Source organism: Drosophila ficusphila, unplaced genomic scaffold, assembly GCF_018152265.1.
Source record: "Drosophila ficusphila isolate 14025-0441.05 unplaced genomic scaffold, ASM1815226v1 contig_174, whole genome shotgun sequence".
Lineage (NCBI taxonomy): Eukaryota > Metazoa > Arthropoda > Insecta > Diptera > Drosophilidae > Drosophila > Drosophila ficusphila.
In genome coordinates, this window is record NW_025064066.1 from 73,940 (window position 1) to 93,482 (window position 19,543).

Genomic DNA, 19,543 nt, shown 5'->3' on the forward strand with positions numbered 1-19,543 from the left:
ATCCTCGCAGAACACGAAACTAATAATTTGTGTGCCGTAATTTGCATAGATATATCATTATTATTATATTTCTTCCCTTTTATTTCGTACACGCCTCGCATTTTCATCAATCAATCGGTTTGCAGGACTGGCGAGGGGAATGACATGACATGAAAAATATGTTTGCCAGTCGATGGAAAAATTATAATTTATAAAAATTTTAAGAGCACTGCAACGTGCGCCAGTCGCGCCATCAATCAAAAAATCTCAGTGGACATTGCAGGCGAACAGAAGGTGGACAGATGGACGGGCGTCTGTCTCGGATCCGAGATTACGACGGTAGCCATCAGTGGTGCAGACCAATGACCGATCCACCGTTCACTTCTTTGAAGACTTCAGCTCAAGCCGAGGTGATACCCTTGAAAAAGTCTCTCAACTTTGATGAAAAAAATAATAAAGGCCAAACATATATTTTATGATAAAACAGAACGTTAATTACTTACCAGATAAAATCACATTTAACTTGGTTTGCGATGTATAAAATTATTGGTAATATTTTAAATTTATTACCTTTAAATATTTGTATAAATATTCGATATTATTCCTTTTTAAATTTTAGTACATCTAAAATAAAATATTTGTATTTATAGTAAATTTTTAAGAAGAAATTATGGTTCAAGTAAATTTAAAGGAGGTATATACTGTACGATAGACAAAACTATAAGTCCACTCCCAGTTATAAATGATTCGAATTACGGAACCGACAATGAGATGAAGACCATGACGATGCTGCCCCGACTTCTGATGATGATGATATTTGGTTCTCGCTCGTTGGCCATTGTTGGCCATCCCGGCATGGCGGATGTTGAAAAATGTGAAAATTGTGAAAAATTCTACAACAATTCGAAATAACAAATGCCCAGACGGAAATGCCGGAAAAAGAAGAAGTATATTAGATTTGTTCCAGGCCAAGACAGGCCATTCGGGCTTCCAGGGGGCATCAATTTGTTCGCTCTCGAGCGAGATTAATGATGTTGCACTGGCACAGGGGCCATCTAACATTAAATGCCGGCTAATTAATGATCAAACTGTTGCAAGATACGACACGCCCCCAGACGTCACGTTATGTATGTGCCCACATTTCGCACGATTGGAGCTGAGAACCGAGTGACACAGTCACTCCATATGGATGATGATTGCTCTACTCAGTCGCACTCCCCTTCCGGTTTTCCGGTTCTCAGTTCTCGGTTTTGTGTGTCCCATGATTAATGAGCTTATTATGTACTTTGCCACTCGCTCAATCCCTCCTCCTTCACTCAGTTTCACTCGGTTCAGTTCCTGTGGACAAGTCAGAATTTCTTTTCTTTTTGGCACAGGCCTCATTACTCTTCATTGTTCATTTGGCGTGGTGTGCCGGCAAGATTTATTACGATCCCAATGGGCCAGGGTTGAAAAAGCTATCGGATTATTTGGGAAATAATAGGGAAATCGTAAAGATACAATCACTTTAGTAGTAAATATATAATTCAATTATTAATCACATTTATCTGAGAATATTATAACTATATGTAATTTATTCTTTAATGAGAGAAAACATTGTAAGAGTGAAATTTTTATTTAATTCTTGAACCCTTGTATAATACGATGATAAGAAGGATATTGAACCTCATTTTAAAAGTCCCATTACCCTGCTGGATTTTTCTTTAATGCCACCAATTTACTGGCCCAATGCAACACGCCTCGTTCCCTTTGCAAGTGGATTAAAATGTTTATCGGCCACTGAGCTCGGCAATTTGCAGTATCCCCGCTAAGGCAGCGGCAACATCGCAGTGGCAACAAAATCAACGAGCAGAGCGCTGACAGCTGTCAACATGTCGTATGATTAATGTTGGCCAAATGCGGTTGCATTTTTGTGCGTTTCGCGCTGTAAATGAAATGATAAATTGGGTGTGCAAACATTTCGCCTCGCTCGCCATCCCGTGGACCGATTTCGCAGCTTAATAACGAAATGAAAACAGAGCTGGTCGGTCGAGAAGTCCCTCAATTAAATTGCCTTTCACCAGCAGAATGCCATTCAGGAAACTTTGCCACATATCCGTTCGTTCATTCCGCACTTGGAGTTGCACAAACAGTCGTGGTTGACGTTCTTCGCGTTGTTGTTGCTGTTTTTGTTGTTCTTCTTATTGTTGTTGTTGGTGTTGCAGTTGTTATTGCTGGAGCTGTGGCAGTGGCACACCTTTGTTGACACCTTTGGCCAACACAACCTCGGGCGCTTTCGTGGCGTGTGTGAAGTGGCATGTCCACATCCGTTTCGCCTCGCGTTTGATTGATTGAAACTGCAGTTGCAACTTGCTGGCACCGAAGGCGTTGACAGCTCGCCTTTGGCGTTGGTTGATCGAAGGGGGATGAGGAGGGGTAGGGGGTGGTGCCCCTCACAAAGTGCACAAATCAACGCTAATAATGTGCGACCTTTTGCTCTCGTGTCGGTTGAATTCACGGGAATTGAAGCCAATGAAATGTCTAAATGGAAAATCGCTGGGTGTGGAATTGATGTAATTTAGCCAAAGAGTTAAATGATTGCTTGCAATTTATTTTGCTATCAAAATGAGGAAATGTGGTAATAATTGTGGGTTGGTTTTTGTTGTGCTGAGAAATAATACTCACTAGCTAGGTAATTTTATTTATTGCCTCTGCAGGTTTTTTAAATTACAATGTTTGGTTATTTATTGGCCATCTTATCTGGGTATTTAGGCATTTATCTTTTGTGTCATTTCAATTAATAAATCTCAAATATGCAAAGAATTAAATATATCTGATTTACCATAACTATTTTTGATACTAAAAAAAGTAATTGTATTTAGCCCCAGCTGTTTCTTTCACATTGCATATTCATCTGCTTCAATGAACAATCAATTGCATTTCTCTAATGCGTACAAATTGGCCATTTGTATCTTAAGATGCAAAATCCGCCAGTCATCCAAAAGGGGCCCCAACTTCAAGTCGAGTCAATTTCCTGCTGCGACTCCAAATGCACAACTAATAACATGACGATCCAAGAAGGCAAACATTATAAATGCAGCCATAAATGCGTCAAGAGGCAGGCGGCAACACGGAATCAAGGATTGCAGGGTGGCGGGGATTTCCCGACGATGATGGCAGCGTCGCAAAATATGGCCAAAGGCTGCGAGCGGCAACAACATAATAAATTAATTATATGCAACATCAGCAACAGTAAGGTGCCCCCCTTTTCCCCCTCCCCGCGATGGCCGACAATTCGCATGAGTGATGTGTGGCATAAAGTCGTGAGCGTGAGCGTCTATTAGCAGTCAACGTTGACGACGTACAACAGAACCGGCAACGATCCACCGCCCCCTTTGCCCTCTTTACTGTTTCTTCGTCTTCTTCTTCTTGACAAGTCGCACACGAGCGCGAACAAACAAGGGGCGTGGCATGGGGCATGGGGCATGGGGTAAGGGCAGGGCAGATAGTTTAGCATGTGTGGCATCTCGGAAAGGCGAGCCAAGTCAAGTCAAGTCGGGAGTAGAGTTGCGTTGAGTTGAGTTGAGTTGCGTTGCTTTCTGCCGGGTTGCAAGGGTGGCAAGGTGGTAAGGTGGCCAATGGGGGCAAGGGGGACAAGGGGGCACTTGGCAGATAGGCAACGGAGCCAGTCAAACGGGCAATCCATCCATCAGCCGCTGGCAGACAGCAATTGCAAGCTGCAAGTTGTGCGGCTCTGTGGCACGTTTGATTCTGCTGCACACTTACCACTGCGATCCAGTTATTGCTGCACGATGTGGTGTGGTGGTGCAACGATGATCCAATTTTACCGGGATTTACCCACCAGAAGGGGCTTAAATAAGTCTTTGGAATTATTTACAATTTCCTAGTTATCACAATTAAAATCAACTTAGAATTGCATTCTATGGGTGGAGTGTTAAAGTGAATTTCAGTTTTAAATTTCGATTTGCAAACTTTATCATTTATTAACCAGTAAACACATAAAAAATTATAACAATTCAATTGAAATGATGCGAATTTAATAATTTTAATTATAAATCATGTGCATTATTTGTACTATATTTTTATTTTATTAGATTTGATTTTAAAAAGTGCAATGGAGTTTTATTCTTAAAACAAAGATAATTATTGTATAGCCAAATTTATTACTTGTATATTTATCTATTAAGCAGTATATTTCATGTAAAAAAAGTGATTGCCAGATCTACTTTGAGGCACTATATTTTTTGGTAGGGTATTCTAAGTCCGCTTGCCACGCGGCTCCTTCACCTCAATAATTCCCGCATTGTTGCTGCAAAGACGTTGCCACAAATGTTGCTGACGTTGCTGACTGGCCAACTTGAGGAGACGCTGGCCGTAGATTGCGTCAAGCTCCAAGGGGTTGGGTGGGGGTTGGGTGGATTCGAGGGGTTCGAGGGGTCGGGGAGACTGTTCTGATTGGAAAATCAAGTGTGTGCATCGGGCGGGCAGAACGCTTGCTGGCGGGGCATGTTTGCCTGCTTTTAATGGCCCCAACTGACAGAGACTGCAGCTCCGCTAATTGCGAATGCTTGACGCATGTTGCAGCCACTCATGGCCAGACATGGAAGGAGTGAAAAGGGGAAGGGGGAGGGGGTAAGAGGCGGGGGCGGAGTGGCAGGTCTTTTGCTTAGACAGCTCCACTTCGCTGCGCTCCTCACTCAACTCCACTGGAGTTCGACTCGAGTCCTCGAAGCTGCAAGCGCTGCGTGATTTTTAATTAGTTTTCTTAGAAATTAAATTGTTAATTTGATCGACGCATTTTCCACACTCCCTTCGCTGCCCCCTCCAATCTCCCCAATCCTCCCCTTTTCGCTGAGCTGCTAAGTGGCCTGTTGCTTTGACTTCATTATGGTTGCTGCTTCTCGGGTGTTTGGCATTCGGTGTTTGCTGTTCGGTTGTTTGAGCTCTTTGTCTGCTCATTAATGCCAATTCTGGCGCGCCGGAGTTGACGCCTGCCACTATACCTACCCCCCCCTTTTCCTCTCCCCTCTGGAACCCATCTGCCGCCTTTGGTCACGGCCATCATGCAAGACAAGTTGCACTCGTGACTGAGTGCGCGAGTGTCGGTTGTTTATGGGTTTTGTGGGTTGAGGGGGTAAAGGGGGGCAAAGGGGTCCCAAGTCAAACATATTTTGCAGTTAAGGGAATGCAACGTAAGGAATTGCCCGTTGACATGCAACTTGTAAGAAGTAATCTAAGAACGGATTGATGGATGAATCATTTGGAGGGATAGGGATGGTAGAAGTTCAAGGGGGAAATGTGAATTATGATTCCTAATAGTAATCATTAAGAAAGAAAAATAGGAAGAGATTTATTAAAACTTACGCTGTTTATTATATTATATTATACAAACACTAACTGAAGGTAGAGCATATCTTAAGCTTAATAAATTTCCAATAAAATCAGAAAATGGAAAATGGATCCTCTGTTGTTACATTCAAAGGACTGTCAAAGTTTACTAACTGACAGACTAGACTAAACTAGTTTACCCGTAACCCCATCGCAAAAAACACTTTTCCACCCCGAAACATCTCAACTGAATGTTGCCCACGACCAAACAACTTTCGCCTCCAATCAGTCAATCAATCAATCAGTGCTCGACTGACAATTCCAAGCCCGCTCTCCTGCAGCGAATGCCACCACCCTTTAAGGTGGTGCAACAAAACGATTCAACGTGGTTGGGTGGGGGTGGCAAGTGGTGCATGTGCATGCGCCACTCACTGGCAATTAAGGCCGAAATAAAATAATACACCGAAAATGCCAATTAACCTTTGAATGCCATGCATGACCACGTAGCCCTCTGTTTTCTGTTTGCCGGAACGGGGAGCCCAACTGCCGCATTGTGAGTGTTCGGGGGGCCGAAAGATAAAATAATTACCCAGACGCATAACTCGAAAGTAAAATATAAATTTAATTTATGCATGCACACAACAGCGCATCAAGGAGAAGGAGAACCAACAAGCAAAAAGCACCCGGATCCGGAGCCAGTGCAATTTATCTCACGCGGATCGCAGATACATCCATCCATCCATCCAGCCAGCCGACCGATCCCTTTTGTCCACCATCGCCAGCGATTCGATGGCGGGGCCCTAAATATGAAATAATTTATGATGCGACATTTTCATCAGCAATTCGTTAAAATTCATGCATGCATGCATTTTTAAGCAGTCTCCTCTCCCCCTTTCCCCTGGAGTACACTACCCCACTGCGCCCATGAACCACCCCTTTCGGTGGTGCATTTATAAATTTATTAAGCCGCACATTGCAGTTCACACTGGAGGGGGGAAAGGCGGGGAAGGGGGGATCATCAACACTCCTTGGCCCTTGGAGTTCGGCAGACAAAGCCGGGCGACGACAACACGAATCGCATGTAAAATTCTTATTTTAATCGATGCAAATATGCAGCAGGGGCAACAACAATTGCCGATGACGCTGATGGTGGTGCATGCTACATGACAGGCGGTGCAAGTGGTGCGGAGTGCGGTGCAAGTGTGTGTGTGCTCATGTGTGTGTGCGTGTGTCGTTGGGGAGGCCTGCAGCGAAGGGAGAGCGAAACTCGGCCATCGCGATAATAAATCAATTTTCACAATAAACAGTTGTGTGCCCTGGCGGCAGACGATGTCGACAGCTCACTGTACAGTGGGACCAGTAAATTAAAATCAAAGATTGGTGGCGTATCAATAATTAAGTAGGGGAGCTTTGGATATATGTTTTGCTTTTTAGAAAGCACACACCGCTATTTGAAAACAATAAATAAACTTACTTCAAGAGATGTGTAGAATTCTTTGCTATTTGTTCTCACTCTGAATTTTCCACCTAAAATGATTTTACTGCACTTGTATTTTCCAGACCAAACGAGATTTAATTTATTTTGATGAGCATTATATGTTGTGCAGACACAGGTCATATCATTGTCACTTTGAAGCCTTCACTTCTTGTTCCATTAGTGCCTCCTGCCGGTATTGTAGTTTCCGGGAACAGGTCGTTGGGCATTTCGAGACAACGATGTAATCTGGTATCCTCCACTCTGGGCAGCTTCTTCGCCAGTTGGACACTGGGGAACCACACTTCCAAAAGCAGGAATGGCAGTCATCAGGACAACAGCCAGCACAGCGAAAAGAACATCCTGAGGGATTTAATAAACTTAAATAAAAACTAAATAAATTTATTTAATGTTTAACTCACGAATAACTTCATCTTGGCAGATATTCTGAATATGACTTCTGCTCAGAGAAGCGAAGCTTTTATACCCAATCCCAGGTCCTTATCGCAAACAGAATTGTGAGTTATCAGCTGCAGTCGCAGTTTATTGCCGCGTTTTAATGTAATCTTGTTTCCAGTGAAAAGAAATATATGCATAATTGATTCCAATTCTTATTAATCGTAATCAAAGAAAAATTTAACAAGAACTTATAATTTCTGGAAAATGCAACAATCAGTTCACAGAAAAGGGAGAGGCCAAATAAATAAATTGCTTTCATTTCATTGAAAATCAACTTATTTTTATTCGCATCATTTTACATATAATTCCATTGAAAAGCATCAAATCTCAGCCGTTTTTGACTAATACTTTTGGTTCCACTGTGCAATGAGGCCTTTTTTTGGTGCGAGAGGCTTACACTTCTCGCACCACTTCATGTCTTGGCAAGCGACATAATAAATTAACTGCACTGCAATTATTTTCACATTTTCGCAAAGTGAATAAAAATTATAAAATTATGTGGAAGTGATGAAGGGGGCGGGGAACCTCGAAGGGGGCGGGTCGATAGCGTGGCCGCGAAAGTGAGAGCTTATATAAGGAATTAACTGGGGCCAAGCAGCTGACGCCTGACCCTTGCCCTCGTTACTCCCCCCTTTCCCCTCCTCCCCCCCTTTGCTCCACCCTAAGCGTGAGTTTTCCCCCCCTTGCAAAAACAAAAACCAGTCCGGCCTGCAGTTAATCAAAATATCAAATTAACTGTCGTGTCTGTGGCAAATAAATCAAAATAAAAGCCGGTCCCAGGCTTCGAGCCCAGCTGAACTGAATCGGGCTGGAACAGAGCAGCCCCCTTCGAGACCCACCACCCCCCACCCCCCTTGGCAAACCCCACCTCCCCCTGGTGAGCCCCTGCCCCAGGGCCACCTTCTCAATCAAGCCAACTGATGACGCTCCCCTATGAAAATTTCACATGCAGAGACTGCCTGATGAGTGAGCTGAATTTATTATGGGCCCAGGCGATTTCGATGTACGCGATTTTATGAATGAGCAGCGAGGTGTGAGCGGCGGCGGGGCGGTGGTGTGTGTGTGTGTGTGTCGTCAACGCCTTTGGCGGTGATTATTCAATGTCAAAACTTAATGTCCCCAAATTGCAGTTGTTGTCAGCGGTCAGCCATGAAATTGAATGCATGTCGCCGGCGCAGAAAGCGAACGCAGGAGTGCCTCATTCCGCTGCGGCAGCTGTTGCATAGTTTTAGGCGTGGCACATGTCAGCTCCCCCGACCCTGGGATCCCTCAACCCCGCCACTTGGCGATTATCCCCCAAATGCAGCCGGCAATTTACACAAGCCGGAAAAATAATAATGCGGAGCGGTTAGCATCAAATAAGGAGTATTGAAATACCCTTTGAAGGTAGGAATTTCTTGAAGATACAAACTTCTCAGATTGATCAAGTATATAAATTATGTTCAAATAAATAATCGTAATCAAAAATACATTACTAAAATAAAAAAAAAACTTAAAAAACTTAATTCTTCTAAGAAGTATCCGACACCTAATCATCAGTTTTACTGTTTAAGCTTGATCACTTCTAAAACAAATTTTTAGCATACAAAATATGTTTTATATTCCCAGCACAACATATTTCCTGTGCTATAAAAATACATATTTTTTGAAAATACTCAAAAACTGTAGATGTAATGTGACTTTAGTGATGTCATGTGAAGACTGTGGCATTATCTGGGCTTCAAATTCCTACTTAAAGGGAGTAACATTCGGCAAGGGTATTAAATAAGCCCCAATCCATGGCCAGCCATACTCAACCCGAACTCAACTGGAGCTCAACTCATTTGCCAGCAGCTGCCATGGGGCATGTCCAGTTGCCAGAAGGAAGGGGGAGAGGGGAGAGGGGAGGGGGAGAGGCGAGTGGCAAGTCCGAGCTGGAGAGAAGCTTGTTACCATAAAATTGGTGTAAACGAATTGCAGTCATCGTCATCGTCGTCGTCGTCGCTCTGTCGGCATTGCAAAAGTCCAAATCGTTTGAGGAGCGGGGGGTGCGTCATTGTGAAATGTCTGTAATTTGGACAATTTGATGAATGGTTATTTGCCACGAGATGGCAAAGTGGTCATTATTCTTTATCTCCTTCACTCGCTCCTTTTTCTCTACTCTGCTGCATTTTTCGGTTCCATTTTTTTGGGGTGCAACGTTTCACTGCCTTTTTCATTGCGCATTTGGTGCTGCATTTTAGCATTTTTTGGTCACTTCTCCAACAGCGGAACTAAGTGCATTGTTTTTTGAAGGGTAGCATCATGTGGTTATTAGGTTGATGAAGAGCACTGATCTCCAAAAAAAAGGGTATTACGTTGTGAACTATTTTAAAGGAATTTTAATTTATCATGAAAGCCAAGTAACTTGAAATTATAAATTGTCAAGATCTTCCTTATAAACCCAAGTGGTTCGTAGTATTTTCTGTTTATGTTTGGGATTATTGATTGTATTTTATATGTATCTTTTCAAGGGTATTTTCATCATCGTCATGTGATCTCCGTTCACCTCCTCGGTGCTTCAATTTAATGACTTGCTTTATGGGCAAATAAATGGCATTGCTTTGCCTGCTGCCCGTTTCATAATTCAATAACTTGGCAAGGCGTTCACCTGGCAGCTGAGGAGCAGTAATATTGTCATTAACCCCCTTTTGCCCTTTTTAACTGGGGCCTGAGCTTGATGATCGCCGGACGGAGAGTCATTCGTGACCCTCTATCATTTGGACCAGGCGATTGCAGTCCACAAAATGCATCCACAATGCTCGGTTGGTCGATTTGACCGGTTGGTTGGTTGGTTGGTTGGTTGGCTTGCTGGTTAGCTTGTTGGCTGGCGGGCTGTGTGCGGTCGCGGTCAGCTGGAAGCCATCTGTTTAGCTAACCCCCTTTCTACCACTAGCCGGCCCCGCCCCTGCCACGCCCCCCGCCCCGAGATCGCCCTTGGGCTGGCCAGAATGCGTTCCACATGGCGGCAGGCCTAATTACATTTCTCGGCAAATGGCAAACGGAGAATGGCGTGATTGCACACGCAAATGCGCTCCGTTGTTTATATGCGTAGCAAATAGATTTATGCGCTCGTATTTTACACGCTTAATTCCTTGAGGCAAAATCCCCACAGCAGCAGCGGAAGAAGCAGCTGAAGCACTTGCTGCAATACACTGAGAGAAAAGTTCAGTTGTGCCTATTGCAAGTATCTCCAATGAAGGGTATGCTAAAATAAATTATTTTCAACTAAGGCAGAAAATAAGTTCCTTGTGCTTTAGTTTGGTATTGATATCTCCCTTTTGCGAAGTAATTCAAATTATAAAGTACATAAATCCAGTTTTAGCAAGATTTAGTTTTCAGTTAATACAAATTTCTCCCTGTGTCTTAACCCTCTCTCATTTCTGAGCATTATCCCACTATTCAACTGAATAGCCATGCCTCTTCCTCTGGGCTTTTGTGCAGGGTCCCTCTTTCGGTTTGGGGAATACGTGAGACCCGCGACCAACGACCAACTCGTGCAAGTTCTTAAATTACCAAATGAGTTATGCCCTCGCAAATATTCCACAAATGCCCAAGAAATACACAAGGGGCCAAACTGACCAGCAGTCGAGTAAAGTCAAATGCCATAAAATTGAGGCTCCGCTGGAAGTTAAAAAAAAAAAATAACATTTCCAAAGAACTCGTATGTCGGTGTTTATGTTATAAATGACTTAAAAATTGTATTGTATATTTAGAACTGAACTTAATAAGACTTTTCCAATTTCGGATCGTTGAGTCATGCCACTTGATCCACCCTAGAATTCAGAACCATTCGAGTGTCGCCGGCACTTGCGTTGCTGTTTAATTTTCCGAGCCCGTTCATTAATCAAACGTTGCCTTATTTGCATTGGGTCTGCTTCATCCATTTGGCCCCTTTCCCCAGCGAATCCCTCACCATTATGGGATGCGAATTCCCGGGCTTTATAAATGGGCTATGAAATGGCCTAGGCATCTCGCACAGCCACCCTGCACTTCACCCGCCTTTCCCCACCGGTCGCTTAATTTATTTGTAAATATTAACACATAAATTTTGTTGTTCAGGGGATTTGTGTGGAGCTCTCGGGCATATATCAATATTTTATTGGCCCCATAAGCTTATTAATTGTCGGGGTTACCTATCTGTGGGGGATTTAATTAGCCGGCAGCGGCATTGTAATTGCATTACCAATACTCCAGCAATCAGTTTGATTCATCTCCATGGAGAAAAACTCTTCACATGCGAAGATGCGTGCGTCATTCATGCGCATGGTAACACTGACCACAAACGAACTGCAAGGACAATGCTGATGGGGAATGGAATGGAATGAAACGGGTCCCCACCCCTGAAATGGAACGGAAGGGCGGCTGCTCCTGACAAGTGCACACGAATGAGTTTCATGAGCTCGCCTCATCCGGACAGACTCCGGGAATCAGGGACATGGGAAATACGTTACACTCTAATTAAAGAAAATAGGAGATAGGGTTGCCTGCATTATAAAAACTTTTATTTAAAAAAGGTTGTGTTTAATTATTATTAATCGTTTTTTAATGTTAATATTCATGGCATAAATATTGAGCTCTGAACATAAAATAATAAAAAATTAAGTTACAAATTTTCTTCTGTTATTAAAAGAAAGGAAAACATTTATATTCTTTCATTACCGGCTTCTTTTCAGATTTTTGTTGACTACTTTAATATATGGTCTATGCATAATAATTTTTTATTTTTTATATGTGTAATATTTTTTAAAACATTTTTCCCAATACAACTTGTTGACTCATCTGCACTACTTTTTGTTAATCAGGTTAAAAACCGCCCGTAATGTTAGGGTATCGCGCATTCTTCTTCCGGTCTGACTGAGTGACAGCTGCTTGCCAGTCGGACATTATGTGTGGCTGGAGCCAACCGAGCTCGTCCTCGACACTTCCACTCCCAGTCCCAGTCCAGCTGGCTCCTCCGCCTGCCTGGTCACATGAAGATGACATGGTCTGCCCGCCCCTGGCTGTAAACTCTGATGATGGCCTCTCCTGGCAGGCAACTCATGCTGAAAAATCCTGTTGACGAGGATAAAATGCAAAAACAGACCGAGTTGGGCAAAAGGAGGCGAGGGCGAGGGGGCGTGGAGTTAAGTGAAGTGTAGACACAGTGTCGGGCTTTGCATCCGAAAACCGGGGGACTTGGCTTGGGATAAGTTTATTGTTGTATGTGCCACACGAATTGTTTTCTGGTCAAATCTGTCACTCGGCCTGTCTAACTGTCACAGTCCAAAAACGAGTAAGGAAAGCCAAGTTTGGGGAAAGGAACGGAAAGGAAAGGAAAGGACATGACATCGACCCCAAAACCCGGACCAGTTGGACTCTAACTAACCCCAGTTGCAATGTTTTGATGAAGAGATTGATGATTGTATCGTGTTAAAGGTGGAGAACGTGTCATAAACCAGGGGCCAGTGAAAATTGAAAATTAAATCTCAGCCTGATTAATGAATTGAGGTCGGAAAATATGTAAATGAACCCCAATTTATTCCCTGCTCGTTGTAAGCGAAACCTCTTCGATTACGAGGCCTAGTCGAAATCGTGTGTAGTTTTCTCAAAAGCTGAGAAAACAAACCCCCGCGGCTTGTGCTTATGGCCGATTACACACAAAGACATTTCGCCGACGGCTGTCTGGGTTCGATCCCCCGTTTTCCTGGGGGGCCCCATGCTGATTTCAATTTCTCGCAACGCAACATGAAACGCTACAAAATAATAATGATTGGCCGGCCAGACCCGTCTATTACTTTCCCGTCAAGTATCTCGCTGCCTTTGCGCATTTCTTGACTGCTCAATGATAGAGAGCACACAGCATTTGTCGGCTCCTTTTCTTTCGGCAATTTCTTTATTATTGTTCAGTGGATTCGGCGATCCGTCGAGGCGACCGCATGTGGTCGCAACTGCCTGTTGAAAATAACAAGAAATAATAATAAGAAAAACCGTTCGTTCGTTCGTTCGATTCATTCATGAAAACCCTCCGACTAATTCGAGCTGAAATGTGTGAACAACAACGGAGGAAGGCAGCCGAGCAGTCCGTCGGTTGATTAATGCATGAAGTTGGACTCCTTCCCATTCCCCGTCCAGAAATCCAGTAGCTCCCTGTCGGCTCTGTCGATCGGACTGAGTGTCATTAAGGTTGACTGGAGCGCAGCTGGAACCGCCTGCGGACTCGATTCGATTCCGGACTCCTAACTAGAACTCGGGCGCGGAGAAAATGTCAAATCGCTTTTGCCGCAAAATGCGATTTGGTGTAACTCAATACATGGAGCAGAGCAGACCAGACCAGACCAGGCCAATAATTGCCGGCCAAGTGAGTTCATTTGAGCGATCATGCATCATGCATGATGATCGCTAAAATGGGAATGGAACTGCGGATCATGAGATGGATTTCTCTGCTGACGGGGCGTAAATAAATCCAATTTGTTGCGCGCGTGAGCGTTTGACTGTTTTTTTTTTTAACGTTTTCTCTTGACTTTTTACCGATCGGTCGTTGTGCCTCTTCCGCGACTTTGCCATCAATCTATGATCGCATAATGTCTTGGCTTTCCGGTTGCCACAACATGTCAATCATGCTCCATGGCATATCAAACGCATTTCCCATTGTTCGAATTGATATTTTCTTGTTGATTTCTTTGGCTTCGTTCTGTTTTTTTTTTTGCCATAATTTATTGTGATCGGTTCGTTTTGCAGCTTTGGCTGATGATTTTATAATGGGATTGCGGCTCATGCTCGCCTTCGCCAGTTAGATGATCAAGTCGATGACGAGGCTCGCTGCGGATGAGTTATGGCCGTAAAGTGTGACGAAACTGTCTTGATTGGGAGTAATTATGTATTTGGCTTAATGAGTATAGCATTTTTTAGAAGCTCATTTGATATACAAAATAAGATATGTTTTTGTTCTTGAGCGAGTATTTAAATATATTAAATATATACCAGCATATTATATTAACCCCCTAAAAATGGGAACAAATTTTGAAAACTCATAAATCGAAGCCTCTACATAAACAAGACACCCCTAATGAGAGGATACTAAATCAACAAATCTCCAAATAGAATATATGCGATACACCATATCATAAATAAACGAAAATAGAGGAAACTGGATGCTGGAAAATGCCTTTGCATAATGCCAAAGTTTTCGTTAAACGATTCGGCGGTTGGGGAGCAAATAAACGCAATGGGAAAATCCAGAGACTGAACCCTGAGCACAGAACCCACCGAGAACCACTTGTTTTATGGCCGGCTATATTTTTGCATGCCAAGAGGGGGAAGGGGAAGGAAGGGGGGAAGGGGGAAGGAAAAGCGGAAGGGGGAGGGGAAAGTACCGCCGCCGCTTGAAAGCGACAAAAAGACGTTAATCACGTTGAGTTATGTGACATTCTTATATCTCTGCGCCACCAAAGTGTCACGTACGCATTTGCTCCAAGTGGTGTGTGAGTGGGTGGGTGGTTCAGTGGTTCGGTGGTTCGGTGGTTCGGTGGGTTGGCAGTAGCTGTTGCTGCTGCTGCTGCTGCTGTCAGTTTGCCATTGTTATTTGCTGCAATTTTGCAGTTTTCTTTTGCCGCCTTGTTTCTTTTCAGGCAGTTCGTTTGGGTTTTTATCGCCGGGATAGCGAACAGAAACCGAACTGAACTTCACTCTGCTGGCAGCTTCTTCTCCTCCAGCAGCATATGCCACACACTACACAGAAGAGTTTTCCTTTTTGGCCCCTTCTTTTATATTTTTTGCCATGTCTTCCGTGATTTTTTCCACTCGTGTTACAAAACACCACACGAGACAAAAGGGATTTCTACTTATTTTGCCTCTGTCATGTGTGTTTGTTGATTTTTGTTGTGTTTGTTTGTCATTTCTTTTGTTCTTTGCCTGCTCTCTGCCATTGTCAACACTCTCTCCACTTGTTTGCGGCTGTTTTGGGTGCAAATTGCACTTTTGTCGGAACAAATGCGATGGAAACAATGCCACGAGCAACGACACATTGAAAGGATGCGAAAGATAGAAACGTGCAGGGCCTGTGGGGGCAAAACTCCTTTTCATTTCGCTTAACTTTTCACTTTTTCAACTCATTTCATGGCGAAGAACTTTTCCCGTTCTCCAGGAGTCTCCGCTGTTGTCTGATTGTCTGCCTGCCGTTGACAGTTTGACTTATGCGGCTTATGCAATCTGCAAATTACTCTTTTAGTTGCTTCTACCAGAAAATGGCGTTTTTCCGCTGATGTTAGATGATCGCTGATGTATGAGATGCAATAAAGGTGGGTTTTCCTTAAAGATAATTTTGCTCGGAATAGTTCGTTTTCGAAAGTTCTGATGCTCAAAATGATTAAAAAATTTAGAAAACCCAAATAACAGCTAATTAGTAAATAAAACACAAAATTTCTTTATGAAATTGTTTTGTTATTTTTGACAAGCAATAGAGATTTTTCAGATTACATTTACGAAATTTAAAACTTTGTTTTTCGTTATTTTTAACTTATTTTCTATGTAATGAACAAATTAGTAGATTCACACACACATTACAAATAAGCATGATTATTATTTCCGGCCATGAAATTAAATCTCTCACCATTATTTTCCCGATTTCCCGCATCAAAGCGCGCCGCTCGGAACGCTTTTCATATTTTGGTAATTTTGACAAATCGTTGCTCATCAGCGGCAGAAAGCGAATTGTCCCAAATGGTTTAGAAAAATGCTCGAGGCGCATGAAAAACAGAGAGAGCCGAAAGCCGACCAACGAAAAGTAAATTAATTACGCGTTTCAATCATTTTGAAATGTATCTCTTCCCTGGCCCAAATTGGGCGCATCATTTGTCAGAAGGCAATCCTCCCCTTCCCTTTCCCTCCGATTTTTGGGATCCCCCAGAGTTTTGCGTGCTCGTGTCAGTTGGCCGGGTCGAAAGGCGTCAATGGCGTCGAAAAAAGGTAGGAGAAGGGAAAGTTTCGGAGGGAAGGAGGTAAATCGAAGCCCATCAACTGGAAAGGCGGCGGCAGAAGCAATAATCAAAAGTTGTAATTATGTATTATTTATTTTTTATTTATTGTGCATTACTCACAGCGAGAATCGACTTCGATACGAGGGACGCCGATTGCCCGGCTGATTTATTGTTGATAAATTTATGAAAATTTTTCTTTGCCGACCCTTCTGGCTGGCCAGAACTTGCTGGCCGACTGAACGAACGGCCGGGTTGGAACTCATCAATATCATTAATCATAAAATTAAGTATCATTTATATTAATTTATTATTGTGCCACAGAAATTTCAACAGAGCATTCGTTGCCCTCCTCAGCCGCCGCTTGGCTCCACTGATTTATCATATAATGCTCATTATCGTCCTCATATTTATCATGATGATGTTGTGCTCATTTTCGTCAGTCTCACGTCGCCTATACCCATCTCGCTCTTGCGGGCTCACTCTGTCTCTGTCTCATTCGCAGGCCATCATTAATCAGCCGGCGATCCCCCCTCTCGCTCCCTCGTCATTAGCCCTCTCTCTCTGTGTTGCCATCTCTCTTGCTCCTTTCGTGCTCCAAGCGGTGTAATTAATTATGGTCTTTTGTATTCCACCGACAATTTTCAGTGCTTTATGGCTCTCCTCTCTTATTCTGCGCTTATGAAATATTGTGTATAAATTGGAAGCACTTAATCATTCCGATTTACATTTTAATTAAAATATTATATATCAAAATGGGTCCCCGGTGATGAGGATGCCGGGTGTTTGCCGCCAAGGGGGCGCTTAACCCAAAACATGTGTCGATGGATAAAGCCGCAAAATGTCTGGCTTTAGCGTGGGGTTTCCCCGAACGCAATTAAATCGTAATTTTTGTGCTTTATAAACAGCCAAGAAGAGTCAATTAAATCGTACAAACTATGAATTATTTTCGGGTTCTACCAGGGTTTTATTTCAGTTCAGTTTATTTCAGCATGGAAGGACATTTTAATCTACAGCATTGGGTGTCAAAGGGCATTCCAATGGAAAATAATAATGGAATCCTTTGGCCCACTCAAAGGCATGTACCCAAAGGGCCAGGAGTCAGACAGGAGTCATTGCAGGACAAACAATGAATGGCACGAAACGAAACGAAACGAAAGGACCTGCTCTGGGCCAAAAACAGGACTAGAGGAGCCAATCTTACGACCAGCTAAAAAATTAAAACGAAATGCAATGCCGAAGCGAGCTGAAATCGAAGAGGGAAAATGGCAACGGCTCCAACTCCGGCTCCTTGGCCAATTCACAATTTAACAAACTAATAAATATTTTGCTTTCGCCTTCCGGTGCTGCAGGCTCTGAGCAATGTGCACTGTGCTCCAAAGGACATGGATGCCAGTGAGCCGGAGACTGAGACTGAGCCTGGGAAAATGGAGCAATCCCTTTGGCATCTGTAAAGTGCAAGGCACTTGGGGGAGTGAGGAGTGCGGGGAAAGCGGAAAGGAAGGAGCGGGAAGGTCGGGTGGAAATATATAAATCAAAGGTTGCACTAAACTTTAGCCTGCTCGATGTCGTTGCCAGGATAACAACAAGAACGATGAGTATTTCTGCTGGAATACTTCTGGCAATGGCAGCGTGAGTCGTGTAAGGTAAATAAAATATACAATTTATAAAAAAAATAATAAATAAATAATAAAAAAAACCCTTAATAATTTCTGAAATTTTAGATTTGAAACAGCAGAGGAGACATTTAAAGAAATGTTTTAAAGTTGCTAACAGTAGATAAATAAATTTTAAATAATTTTGTTAAGTAATGTTTTGGTGATGGGTTTTAACTTATATGATTCACAAAGTAAAGTTGTTATTTTTAGTTGTTATTTATAAATAAAGCTATACAAGTTGGTGTTTCTTAAATCGTGTCACGCTGACATCGCCAATGGGATCAACAGTGGAAAGCCTTTGGCTGCTTGATAACTTGATAGGTGCTGGCTGCATTGTGCCACCGTTGTTGTTGTTGGTTTCTGTATTACTGTTGTTGTTGTGCTGCTGCCAACAAGGACACTTCGGTGTTGGCCTTAAGAAGGAGCCAGAGGAGCATTGGGAAAGGGGGGAGGACAGGATAGCGACTGGGGCTTCGGGATCCGCACATGGCTTGCAACTGCCAGGCTGTCGGATATGCACTGACATAAATTGCTTCAACTGACAACGCCAGAGGACAGAGGACAAGGGGGAGCTGGAGGATTGGAGGTGCTGCAGGATGGATACCGCCGTGCCCAGGACCTTGCCCCATGATTACTGCCCCTGTCTCTTTCTCGTTCTCGTTCTCATTCTCGTTCTCGTTCTCGTTTTCCTCGCTGGCAATAACTTTTCTGTGTCCGGAGCCCCGTCTGCTGCTTTGGGGTAAAATTAATATTAAAATGGAAGCATCGCCATCGCCCAATGTCCGACGCATTGCAATGCCAGCAAGGACCTATGGCATCCCCTCTGTTACACTCAAAAAAAGGGAATTCCTATGCTTGAACTAAAACATAAATCAAATCACTTTAAAAGAAAGTGTTTTTTTGCAAGCGTCAGCTCACATGTTAATCTTGTGATACTTTCCAAACAATAAATTATTATTTCTAGTTTTATATTTTTTGATGTGTATTTTTAGGTAAGTAAAAACTCAACCTTCTTTTCTCTCAGTGCACCCTACGTGTCTCTCTCTTCATGGCTGATGGGGGCACTGCCAGGGCAAAGGACATTTCCAATTTATTTACGCTCAGAGGCACTTTGTCTGCTCCGCTCTTCTTGGCCAAAGTCCTCTGCGCTCCTTGCTCGGTCTGCTCCTCTTTCACTACTTTCTCCCGCTTCTTGCCCACTGTATATGACAGTATTTGTGTAGCTTGTCAGGAGAAAACAGATGGGGAACGGGGAAAGGGGGAGGGGGAAATGGGGATCAGAGGTCGAATCCTTTTGCCTCTTTGCTAGTCTGCCTTTTATTTTTGACAGCAAAATGTTCCTTCTGGTCGTGTTAGCGTGAAAAGTGTTGAAAGGTGTGAAAATGAAAATTTACTACTTGGCCGCCAAGATTTATGCTGGCCAATATTTTTGGCTTTCTCTTTCGAAATGCGACTGAGAAGGAGTCAGTGTTTCAAAATTGAAATTTGTCAAAGTTTCCATTGAGAAAATATTGGTTTTGGTGTTTTCTTTGCTATAACTTAAATATTTAAGGAGAGAAAATAAAAACGTGTTGTATTGCAACTTCATTGCTTTCACCCTTATTCGGAATTATTTTTTGCTGCATATATTAATTTCCCAAGGTGCAAGGCTCCTAATATCAATTTCTGGCTTC

General features: G+C 43.1%; 1 protein-coding gene across 1 annotated transcript; it reads right to left on the minus strand.

Annotated features, from left to right (window-relative positions):
• Positions 1 to 6,777: 6,777 nt before the first annotated feature.
• On the minus strand, positions 6,778 to 7,215 carry LOC108090031. The gene is made up of 2 exons (XM_017188526.2): positions 7,204 to 7,215; positions 6,778 to 7,144 (listed from the first exon to the last, which is right to left on the minus strand). The coding sequence occupies exons 1-2, from the start codon at positions 7,213 to 7,215 to the stop codon at positions 6,962 to 6,964; spliced, it is 195 nt and encodes a 64-aa protein (XP_017044015.1). The 3' UTR covers positions 6,778 to 6,961.
• Between the last annotated feature and the right edge of the window lie 12,328 nt (positions 7,216 to 19,543).